Source organism: Cucurbita pepo, chromosome LG08 (assembly GCF_002806865.2).
Source record: "Cucurbita pepo subsp. pepo cultivar mu-cu-16 chromosome LG08, ASM280686v2, whole genome shotgun sequence".
Taxonomy (NCBI): Eukaryota; Viridiplantae; Streptophyta; class Magnoliopsida; order Cucurbitales; family Cucurbitaceae; genus Cucurbita; species Cucurbita pepo.
In genome coordinates, this window is record NC_036645.1 from 294,302 (window position 1) to 307,014 (window position 12,713).

Below are 12,713 nucleotides of genomic sequence, written 5' to 3' on the forward strand. Positions count from 1 at the left end.
AGTGTTGAAGGTTGTATAACAATGTTCTAACTTCATATTTCACCCTCTTCCGCTTCTCTTCTCGACAAAAACTATCAAAAATCAAATACACTAACTTCCACTCGGGACGATGTATAACAACGTTTCTAACACGCCCTCGTCACTCACTACTACCATATTTGAATGAACAATGATTTGAATATGAAATCAATCAGTGTCCTTGAGCCTGTAAAAGGAATTCCTATTGCCCATTGTAGACGACAGAAGCAAAGATAATTCTTCCCATTTCATAATCTCTGCACTGATCTCACAAGAATGAGGTCAAAAGAGAGAGTGAATTTATTAGAAATTAAAATCTTATGCATCACTGTGAAAGAAGAAATACATTGATTAGAGGCACAGATATAAAAGTAATAGTTAACACATGAATATAACTCTATCTAACATTACATGTTAAGAAAACTTAAGTATCATTGGATCATATGTTATAGTGAATTCACATCTACAAGTCCTACCAGACACAAGATTTTCTAGCAAAATTCAAGGATGTCAAATGTCTAAGTTCTAGAACATACGAGGATCTTGGACATCTAAATTTCTTGCAACTCCCCTTGGAGAGTATAAAGAAAACCCATCTAAGAGAAACTGTAACACTCTCTAAGATTTTCATCACTGATACAAAGGGAGGCATGGAAAGTACAACAAAGAACGAGTACACAAGTCCCCCAAATATGAGAGAGAAGGAAATTATTTAGCTTTTATTGGACGAATATTACTTCATTTTCTATAAACTTAATGTCCGCAAATATAAGAATCAAAAATAATATCTATATTTATAATCCAAAGGAAACTTATAGATGCAAACAATGAGAGCCAATTGTAAAATTACCGTGAAGGATCTGAAGCAGAAGAGAGTTGCATATAGCTTGAATCCATGAACTGCCAATGCATTTTTCATCAGCTGTTTCATTTCAACTAATTGCTATTGTTGTACTTCTGTTGCATTGTATAAATGGCGCAGCACTAGTCCTCATCATGAGATCGGAGGCTCTTTTTCTTGATTACCTGATTACGGAGAAGGCCAAAGTTTCATCGTACTTCAATAATAACTTTTTTGGAAAAGACAGCATGGCGTAGAAACATAAACATGAACCATAAAACCACACAAAGCAACGTAACATATCCTCCTAGTCTACAATACATTGTAATCCAAAACTAAAAAAAATTGATCCAATTGACAGTGATAAAAAAAGAATATAGTAACAATGAAAAAAGAATGTGATTGTCGTTCTATTTATGCTAACTTATCACCAAGTTATTCAATAATATGGTCATAATGAACGGCCGTAGGTCCGTAATCATGGAGCATCTAAAATTAATAAAAGCAACCGATCGAGATAATCAATACAGATTATGACTAAAGAAATATAACTTTAACCTCCAAGAGAAAAGGGTAAATAGCCATTAGTGCGTTAAAATAATCAATATGGCAAGATTAGAAAAGGCACTTGGACCTGCAGCTCACCTTGGAAATATATTTCTTCCGCAATTTGATTGATGTACGTATGCATCTTTTGACACGGATCTTCAGCATCTTATCATTAAAAATCTGCCAAATGAGAAAGATAGAAAAAAAATTATAAAAGTGTGTAACAACTAACAACTTGAAGTGTCCATCTGAGTGTAGCTCAACTAGAAGTTTGAAAACTTGACTCCTACGTGTTAAACTCTAAAAAAACTAACAATCTAAATAAATTAAGAGTGATTTATTCAGAGTAATTTTAAACCTCCTTAAGGGTACAGACACTTGTAATTTTCTATGTCGAACATATAAACATACATAAACCCTCATAAACTCACAGAAATTGATAATCTCAATGAGACAAGATTACAAGAAAGAGGAAGATAAAACAACCTTCCAAACCAGAAGTGCCCTAACTTTGATTTTCAAGTCTCAGAGTACAGTAGTAAGGTTTGTGATGTTGTAATCAATACTGGAAGCAGCGAAAACAGTGTTATTATTGATACACCTCCTCCCCTAACGGTCAGATATTCCCTACAAACTGTCCTCCCCTAATGGTCAGGTATTCTCTACAAAGACGCTGCCCTATCTTTGGAAGAAACATTGTTGCACTGCCTTCGGCAAAAGATAGGGTTAGCGGGTTCTTGCAATCCACAATGGACTTCCCCCTCCATCTTGGCCCAATTTTCTGAGCTTGCATCAATATGACACCCCGGCCAATCAACACAATTGAAAGCCCTTTCCAAATCCTTTAGTAATTGCTCTGGGATTTTCAGTTACAGGTTAAAAGGTTTTCCTTCTAACGAGGAGCATATTATGTACATCCAACGTCTAATTAAAGGGAAAAAAAATGCGGACAACCAAAAATCAGCCGAGAGCCAAATCAGAAAAGTGTCTTATATACTAAACAATGTCTAGTAGAACTATATTAGAGAACAGAGCTTTGTGTGTGTGTGTGTGTGTACACACACGTATATGGGCATAGAAATTGATAGCTCAATGATGATATCCCAGTCAACTGGATTTATAAAAAGGTCTTTTGGATTTTCCAAAAAACCATTTAGGCTATAATAAGAGCCAAGAGCCATAACAAGAAATATGTCGTAAAAAGAATTTGTAGTATTTACCAGAATCATTTATCATAAAATGCATTCAAATGCACCTACCTTGATCAAATCATCAATAGAACGTGTTTCTCTAATTATCTTCTGGCGATTCGTTATAAGGATTGCTGCAACACAAAAAACAGGAAGCTCATCATCTCCTTGCTTAGTTGATGATATCACAGTGCACTTCTTTATATGATCATTTCTTGAACAAAGATTCCTTGTCAAGCCACAAAATGCATGGGCAGATGGTGACTTCATTCCAGCATTGTCACACGAAGAACGTTCCAAATTTTCATTATTTGATTGTAAGATTTCTTTCGTGTTGCTGTGACCATTGTCCATGTGTCCCTCACTTATTTCCACTTCCGAGCCTCTTGGTAGTTGTAATGTCAATGCTTCCAGACAACTTCCCTCTAAACTGTAAGCTTTTGATTCATCAAAATCAGCAGCCCACATCATCTAAATGAAGGACAATATGCTGTTAGGATTGAAACTGAGTATTATATTTCCATTACAGATCACCCATGAATAAAAAGAAATTGCCCAACATTACATCAATCTTAGATAAATAAAAAAGAACACAATTACATACTCGATCATTACGGTGTAATCTAACAAAAAGAGATTCACTAAATATCAAAGATGAGTTTTCAGCCATATGGAAGTCTAAAAGTCCCGAGAAAATCAATGTTCAATCTTCGATTTTCCTTTTTACGGCTTAAATACAGCAGACTTTCTTTAAAGAAACTTTTCTCCTTGGTTTTACAGCCATCAGTGCCTTCATTGTGTGTTGAAGATGGTGAAAGCTAAGACCGCTTTTTTTTTTTTCATGCTCATAAGCTGATTGCTGGTTTTCTTTATTTAAGATGCTCAATGTTCAGCACGTTTTTTGATAATATTAAAAGTAGAAATGCTCTTCAGCTACTACCTGGTCCTGTTTTACCTCCTCAAGCTAATCTTCTATGGGTTAATGCGGTCACATACATATTTTTGTAAATTTGGCTTGAAAGGAATCGACCAATTTTTTAAGACAAATCCGGAGTTTGGAAGCACCATTTTGATATAGCCATCTTCAAAGCTTCCCCACAGCTTCCGCATGATGCTCTCTTTTTGTGGTTAGAAGCGCATAGAAATTTGAACAAGACTTCAGAAAAAATATAACCCCACAGAGTTTGCGATTTACGCTATAATCCTTCAATCAGTTCATACCCATCCACAAGTTGCCCATAAGCAACAAAAATAATAATAATAATAATGAATTCTAATTTTCTGAACGCTGAATGAAAAGGAACACTAACCTCCCACATACAAAGTGCCTCATTAAATGTCAACTCCCGACGAAAAAGTACCAAGAGCATCGGAAATGCAAAATGTAGGCTCTCAGCACCTATCTGCGACAGGTGAGTGAAGATTTCCCTGTCAGTAAGTTCCAAAATTTTCCACAATGCTTCCAACTGTTTCATCACCCGAGTTGGACCTTCCATCTGAAAATTCTCACGCTGAAATATGGCAACAGTGTGTTAGAGGGAAAGATAATAAGAAATCCAGCCCAAGATATTTTCCAACAGTACTGGAAAGTACCATTCTTCTTAAGAGCATCTCAAAGCACCAAAATGCATCAGCATTATCCTCAAATAGAACAACAAAAGGAGATAGCAAGTCACTCATTCCTGAAATCATAATACCATATTTTTGCAGCAAATTATGTTAGTAGAAAATATGAATGAGAAAAATGATATAAAAAAAACCACAACCTTGACAATAACCAGTCGCAGGATCAACCCATGCATAAACTGCAAGGATGTCTGACATCCTAGCTAAGTTTCTCGTATTGTCATAGAACTCAAGATGACTATCTGTTCGAACCACATCTACCACTGGATAAAAAAAATATGCGAGTCAAATAAGATTGAAAAATTAGATTTGTACATCAGGACACAAACGCAAATCTGCTGCTTTCTGAAATGTACCTATTCGGTGTAGTGTCCAAAGCCATTCAGATACTCTAGCTTCACTGACAGCACCATTATGGTAGACTTTTGCATTTAGATATGCCGTTTCTGGTACATTGGATTTCGATCTGTTTGTTGGTTCTGTTTTATTGCACAAGCTATTATGCTGGAGTTCTGGATCACTTGAATCAAGCTGTATAATTTCAATTTCAGAGCTAATGGGATGAGAAACATTGTTAGAGGATGAGGCATTTGATTCAATAACTAAATCTTCATTGTTGTTTATCTGAAAACTGTGCATGCTGCCATCTTCAAATCTCAATTTGCGTTGAGTAGAGAGATTGGCATTATGCAGGAAATATTTGTTCTTATCTTTGTTTTCCTTGTCAAACAAGTCAATGACAGGTAGTGGAGGAAAATCATATTCATTTTCTGTAACAATTGCTGATCCATCTGCTTCACTCCCTACTTTTAAGGAATAACAATTGCAAGGACCAGAAATGGGTTCACAACAAATGGACCCATTTGCTGCACTATCTGGACTTCTCCTAACATTCGCAAGTTCTGCTGTATTGCTCGAGCTTTCCCTCTGGCATGTGTATGATTTATCTATACAATTATTATCCCTACAAAAAGAATCTTCTACTGTATTAGTATTATGAACGGAAGCTTCTCTACTTTCACTTTCAGCTTCCCTTGGCACTTCATCTTTAGATGACGTCCTCATATCCATAACTTTAGAACCCACAGGGTAGGCAAGGGAACCAGTTCCTATGCTAGAATGTACCATCCGACACTCCTTTATCAGGTCCCTGTAACGTTCCCTGCATGAAAAGTTTCATGTAGCTATTTGAAGGGAACCATGAGGCCGTAAAATTTTACATCTTTAAGTACTATGAAGAAAACTTGAATTTTAAATAAATAAATATATATATATATATATNGAGAGAGAGAGAGAGAGAGAGAGAGAGAGAGAGAGAGAGAGAGAGAGAGAAGATATCATTCTGTTCCATGAAATAAGAAAAGGCATAGAACCTCTGGCAAACAAGAAACAAGATAATAAAAAGAGGAGGGAAGGAAGACAACGGAGAAGAAAAAAGATACTCTAGTAAGAATTTATTGTGTGCACATATTTTAGCAAAAAGTTGTGAAATCGCTGATGGTCTTTTCTTTGAACAATGAAAGAAACTTTTCATTGAAGAGATTAAAAAAGACTAATGCTCAAAAGAAACAAAACTTAGAAGGTAGTGAAAAGAAAGCAATAAAAAAGTAAAGAGGAAACAAAGGAATAAACAATTTAAGCAGGAAAGATAGAAACGCTCCACTGCAAATTGGATATAATTGCAAAGACATTTCTGCATACTGGTATTTCAGAAAGGAATTTGGGTGGGAAGCTGAATTCTTGCAAGGTTAACATCCCTATCAGTGCTCATGTCCTTTTATTTCAGGGATTTATAATCTTTTCAGATCTATTTTATGCCTACCTTTTAAGCTTCAGTTTACCCAACATGTAAGAGTAGGTTATACTCTCATTGCAATCAGAGTTCTCCCTTTAAGGATATTTAATCTTCTCTTTTCATACCAAGTTTAGACTTCAAACCAACGTATTCTGTAGAGTAAAGTCCAATTGCCACATTATTTGAACCAAACTCCTAAATACCTTCAGCATTTTACGGTGCTTCCCCAGCAGAATCTTTCAGCATGTCAAACAGTATCTTTAAAGATTCTCTTCCATCCTAAGGACAAAATTCTTTGGTCCTGAACAACGCTACTCTCTGAAAAATATGGTTAAGAAACCTAAGAACTCTTTAAAAGAATCTAAAGGTTGGGCTCCTCGCAACCTTGTTCGCGTTCTGGGTCCCTCTGGGTGCACTCTACCTAAATCAAGAGGCACATAACAAGGGGGGATTCTTAGGACAATTTACTAGGATTCTCTCATCAGAAACAATTAATGAACCTAAGTAAATTGTCCATTTTGTAGGCAATGGATTTGAATCTAAGTACACTAGGCATAAGATTGTGTTGAATGTTTATGAGGTTGAAAATTCTAGGTGGTTTAGAAAAAGGAAAAAGTACAGGGACGAAAGTAGAGCTACATTTTCCGAGAACTATCTTCATCCCTCAATAGAGAGAGTACAAAGCCCTTCATTTATTAATTCCAACTAGAGTAGCAAGCTGGAAGCTACTTCAGAGTTTTTGTTTCCTTTCCATTCATTCATTAATCAAGTTTGATTCTGATTAGGAATTAAAAAATAAATAAATAAAAGATCATTTGATCTCTTCCCTTTAGGAGGATTAACAGCATCCGTAAAATTGGGAACGGCATACAATATCAGCTTCTAGCATGGAAGGGTTCGAACTCACCTTTGACCACTAAGTTTCCTAGTAGACTCATAACACTAAAAAATAGAATACTAAAAATGCATGAACGTTGTTCCACAAGGACAAACTCTTGGGATTAGGCAACATTGACAGCCCCATTCTCCATGGAACACAAATGGGCATGGCTTGGTGATCCTTCTAACAACTTCTTGTTGAAGTCATTAGGCAAGGATCTAACTTACAACCACAGTACGCTTCCAACATTCTTATAACAACAATTGGAAGGACAATACCCTCTAGAAGATCGAATTTCTTGCTGAAAATTAAGCCATAACTCCATCGACACACATTATTTCTAAAGTTTTTAAGTATTAAATATATAATTTAACCTTTATTTAATTTTAAAAACAAAAAAAAAACTAAAATGGGTACAGAAAATTCAAAAAAACAATAATAATAAATGGATAAAAAGGGGGGATAGTTTGTTTCTTGTTGACATACACACAATAGTAAAAGGCACAACTATGTCTATGAACAAGAAAAATAAACACAAATAATCTGACATCACAAAGAATTTTTGTCCAGGTGAGATAAAAACCTTCGGGCATTTCTTAGTTGGCCGCGGTGCTCAGCAGTGCTACCTACAGCATAACAGCCAAGCAAAAATTCCCATACTTCTGCCCTAATAGACGGATCCACACCCTGCCATACCACAATTAAACTTCAGTGTTGTAATCATACTAAGTCAATGAAGCATCAATAAAACTACCTGTTTTGTAATCAAATATAAAGAAAAAAAAATCGTAACTAAAATTGAAACTAATGTCCTTTTCATGTCATTTTTGTCTTCAAAATCAGAGTTTTCTTTTTCATTTTGCAATTGTTTCCTAATAATTTTGTTGACAAGGTGGAGATCATTTTTGTATCTATGTGGTTGTTTGTACATTTTCTATATCAATGAAATTTTCCTTCGATCAAAATATACATACATATATATATATAATATACTTTCATCCGTCTTTCATCTACTGAAAAAGGGGCCTGATTGATCACCTTCAGAGATTTTTAGGCAGAAAATATACAAAAAACAACTAGAAAATAAAATGACGAGAAAATCACCTAACACATACTCATGTAAAATCAGGTCCTCAAAAATTTGCACTACTAAGCCAGCAGAGAAATATGCTGCCTATTTTCCACTCCTGNTTTTTTTTTTTTTTTTTTTTTTTTTTTTTTTTTTTTTTTTTTTGTTTCAATTGGTTTATTTTCAACTTCATATATAGTGGATGCCAATTTGTTTCCTCATTAAATTTAAACATTTACAAGCAATCCAAATTGCTAATCATGAAACCAAGAAAGAAAAGGGCCATGCTGCCGGTAAATAGCAAGAGAAATTAAAGAAAATTATATAACCTAAAAGACCTTTCTCTTGATCATAAAATGTGAGTTTAAAATGACAAAAAAAAACCTAGGAAATGACTTTTAAGATAGAATTTCGTCATCTTTCATGGTAAGACAACATACCCCCAAAACTATTGATTTGAGTGCCTTCTGAAAGCCAAAAGCCTTTCCATCACTATCAAATGCTGCTTGCCACTTGTCTGGCTTCAGCATTCTGTTCACCTGCACCATGGAAACAGCACCACAAACTTTGCATAAACACACAAATAAAAAGTCAACAGTCAAAGAACACAATAATCCAACTATTGTGAGATAACAATAGGCAAGGAAAAGAGAGCCCCAATACGTATTTGTATCTTAAAACACTACATAAAGAGAGAACAAAATTGTAGGGTAATAAGAAATCTGCCTCGGTACTACTCAAGCCGGGAATTCTCAAAATACAGTTTAAGATCATTGCACAAAATAGCATTATTATGATAACTTGTATTATATAACACTCCACTTGCTTATAAAGTCACTGAATGTTGCTTGACCAATATAATTTAGAAACTTCAACTAAAAATACAAAGCGTACATAAACCGAATAAATAGGAGAAGAAGCAGGACAACATTCAATAGCATTCAGTCACATGCATACTCGTAATTGATGAGAGTCTTACAGCTATAACAACCTTTATGGGCGATTGTGGAAGGCATGGTTCGCCAATGTCTCGCACAATCAAGCCCATTTTCTGCAAACTTGCAGCCCCGGCTTTTGCACAAGTCCATTGCTTATCAGCTTCTCCACCACAAGACATCACAATCCAGAAAACCCAAAATCACCCTTCTTCCTTGCCTCAACAACCCCTACTACCATTGCCCGAGAAAAGCCCGATCAATAAACGTCAATACTGCAGCACGGGACTAGTTAAATCAGGACTCTAACTACCCCAGAAGAAATACCCGAGTAACCACAAACAGATAATCAGTAATCACAACAAAAATGATAACCTGGGTTGTAGTCCTGTATTGAAGATATCTCGTGCAAGCAAAAAGAAGTAGAAGAAACACTTGCGAGTACGATAAAAGATGAAGAAAACAAATGCGGCATGGCAAGAAATAAGGGAAAGGAATCAGAAATCAGTGGATGATTGATATCATTGATAGAACTACAAATCGAATCACAGGAAAGAAAGGGCGAGGAATTGATTGAAAAACGAGAGATTGAAGAAGACCGAGCTGAAGAGATCTCTGAAATTCACAAATAGGTTAAAACTTAGGTTGGGGAAGAAAAATCTCCCTCGCCATTTCCGCGCCAGACGGTTTCCTTTCATTTCTCTCGCATTTCTTCTTTTTCTTTTTCTTTTCTTTTTCTTTTTTTTTTTTTTCTTTTTTCAGACAAACACTCAGACGCAATACCAAAGCGACAAACTTGAGCAATGTTTTTCCTTTTCATATTGAATTTTCATGAAAATAATAATAAATAAATAAATAAATAAAATGGTTTTTTTATATTCAATTTTTATGAAAAAAAAAATAATTATTATTTTGAATTCGATTAATTTATGCATCTATTATTGTTTTATTTTTATTATTTTAAAAACTCATAATATTCACACTTTTCATTTCCCTTACTTGCAAGCTCAATAGAGGTATCCGTATTAAATTTATTACTTAAAAAAATAATGTGCATTTATGTTAAGGTCGTAACAGATTTACGATTTCAGGACGATTTTTCCATTATTGAAATTATTTTTAATTAAATTTTCTTCACACAATACACGCGTATTAGGACAATAAACGCGTACATAATTTAATTTCTAAATAATAAACTTAGGTTATAAAATTAAAGGATACATTTATTATTGTTATTTAGCCCTCAAAATTAGGTCTTTATTGTTTTGGGCTTGAGCCTAACCCAATTTTCATAAGCCAAGTCCACCATGGATTGGGTTCCATTGATTAATACCCATTTTTTATTTTTAAACTAAAATTTATTTAATTTAATTTCAAACTTTTATATTAATTAATGTTATTAAGTTCTCTTGAATAAAATTTTAAATTTTCAATATAATAATATAACTTAACTATAAATATTTATAGTACATTAAAGTAAACCGAAAGAAAAAAAAAAAACTGTATGTTGATGTTGTGCTCGGATTACCACCTTCAATATTTAAATAATTTACATTCTCCCAGTTGAAAATGAGTGTTTATACGACTCTTTTAACATCTTAGGTTACAATAGAATTATACTAACCCGAGACACGTGCGTGAAGTTGACCAAATAAATTTAGGTCTCGTGGTTCAATTATTCTCAGTTATGGGACATTTTGAGTTTTTTAAGGTTCAATTTTACTCCTAATGTAAACGAATTCAATTAGGAGGAAAGAATCTTGACGGGGAATCAAAATCGGAAGTGGGAATCAAGATGGACGGCCGTGATTGTCCGAGATCCATTGGTCATGAAGCCCATGTTCATAACATATATAATTATAAAGCTCGAGATTAGTATCTTCATTTTTTTATTATATAGTTTGATTGTATTTCGAATACATATTATATAGTTGATTCCACATTCCACCCGGTTTGCTAACCTCCCCTACCACATTTTTTTTTATTATATTATATACTAAGATCATATTCTTAATCAAATTAAGTTATGTCGTTTATATGATTCGATTGCTACATGTAAAATTAATTAACACTTAATTCAAATTCAATTTGCCTACTTTCAATTTCGAGTTGGGTTGACATGATTAAACAATTTTAATTTGTTTGAGTGATAGAGTCGTGTTCGACTATCAAAAATATCTTTCTTAAAATATATTATTTATATTTATTTGGTAATTCTAAGAATGAAACACTTCCCCGTGCACGAATATAAATTGTGTATCTAAAATTTTGATTGGTTATGTCTGCACAGCATCTAAACTTTCAATCTTTGCTTACGGTGTATCTATATTGGTTTATATATTAAAAAAAGATACACGAACTTAACCATGGTTATGTCACACTCGGTCTTCCACTTCATACGAAAGCAACCCTTCAAATGTCCAAAAGCTTGTCACTTACTTTTGATTACTCGAGAGTTGTCACATGCTAACCACATTTTTCGACTCGTTAAATACTCACCACAACTAGCGAGCTGCACGAAGAATATCAAGGGGTCGATTTCGAGAACTACTATTTCAACAAGCTATCATACATCAATAAAAGAAGAGTTGAAACTTCCTACAAACCACTATATAGGGATAAGGATAAGGATAAATCGTTCACATATGAATACAAAACGTTGAAAAGAAATATGCAAACCTTTTACTCTTAATTTTATATCTTCCCAAGCTAATTCTTACTCTAACACCCGAGTAAATGAGGTGTACATGAATGAACCGGGACCACATTCGAATGAGAGCAATTATGAGAATAGAATGGTTACCTATATCAACAAGATGTACTTTCCTTTTTGTTTCCGTGGCTCTAGATAAGAACTCTAAAGGTATGCAGTGTTTTGTTTGGAGCAATTCTATATTAGGTGACCTCCCGAGAATTTCACTAGGAAGCATGTAAGTGAAGAGAAAGCATGCTAAAAGGATCTGTGTTGGTCTATGTGGATAATCTTCACAATTAAAAGTGAGGAGTAAGTAACGTGACCATATCGCAGAGAATGTCGTGGACATCAGGCGCCAAATCTGGATTGTTACCCTCTTTTAAGTTAGGAGTGACTGTAATTTCTACTTAAACCAATTTAAGCATAACCGAGCTGGTTAAGACATACATCATCAACCAAAAAACCAGATATTTGAATCATTACCCACACGTACGGTTAAATCAATATATAACACAACACACATGGTCTCGAGCATTTGAGAAGAAAAAATGGTACGATATTGCAAGGTGGTCGTGGCTCGGGTTGGCAATTTAGATATAGAGGAGAGAATTAAATAAGAGGTTGTTTTGGTCAGCTCAAAATTGTCCACTTTCAATTACAACTTGTGGTTGTGTTGTTTTGTTTTGAAAAAGGTAGGCTGTCTTTGAAAGCAAAGCTGTACTTGTGGTTCCACTTGTTTACGTACCCAATATAATTACAATCACTTGATTACGATTCATATAATAATTAAACTTTATAATATAATTGTAACACCCTTCCCAAACTTAGTTTAAAAACAAAGTTAATATAATATACAAGTTGAAAATTCATATTTAATTAATTAATAAAATCGAGATGATATTGTATCATCTAACTATTACGTATGGATCAATTTAAATATACATTTATGTATTTTTTAATTCTATTTAATTTTTTTCTTAAAAAATAATAATTAGTACTCTAAAAAAAACTATAATTAACTAACTTGGGTGGGTTTTCTAATTTTTATTTAATATTATAATAGTTAAATTACTAATTAAATTAAATCTTAATTTCTATTAATAAAAAAAATATCA

At 33.9% G+C, this 12,713-nt stretch overlaps 1 protein-coding gene across 4 annotated transcripts; it reads right to left on the reverse strand.

Moving 5' to 3' along the window:
* Positions 1-164: 164 nt before the first annotated feature.
* LOC111800907 (small G protein signaling modulator 1-like) lies at positions 165-9,633 on the reverse strand. Of its 4 annotated transcripts, none has more exons than XM_023684821.1 (12): positions 9,279-9,633; positions 8,960-9,178; positions 8,409-8,507; positions 7,483-7,586; positions 4,581-5,386; positions 4,365-4,487; positions 4,192-4,280; positions 3,909-4,109; positions 2,668-3,069; positions 1,505-1,588; positions 869-1,044; positions 165-280 (listed from the first exon to the last, which is right to left on the reverse strand). In XM_023684821.1, the coding sequence occupies exons 2-11, from the start codon at positions 9,083-9,085 to the stop codon at positions 1,003-1,005; spliced, it is 2,076 nt and encodes a 691-aa protein (XP_023540589.1). In that variant the 5' UTR covers positions 9,086-9,178; positions 9,279-9,633; the 3' UTR covers positions 165-280; positions 869-1,002. The 4 variants fall into 4 exon arrangements, with proteins under 4 accessions (XP_023540589.1, XP_023540588.1, XP_023540587.1 ...); XM_023684820.1 differs by having other exon boundaries at positions 165-275; positions 8,948-9,178; XM_023684819.1 differs by having other exon boundaries at positions 8,948-9,178.
* Between the last annotated feature and the right edge of the window lie 3,080 nt (positions 9,634-12,713).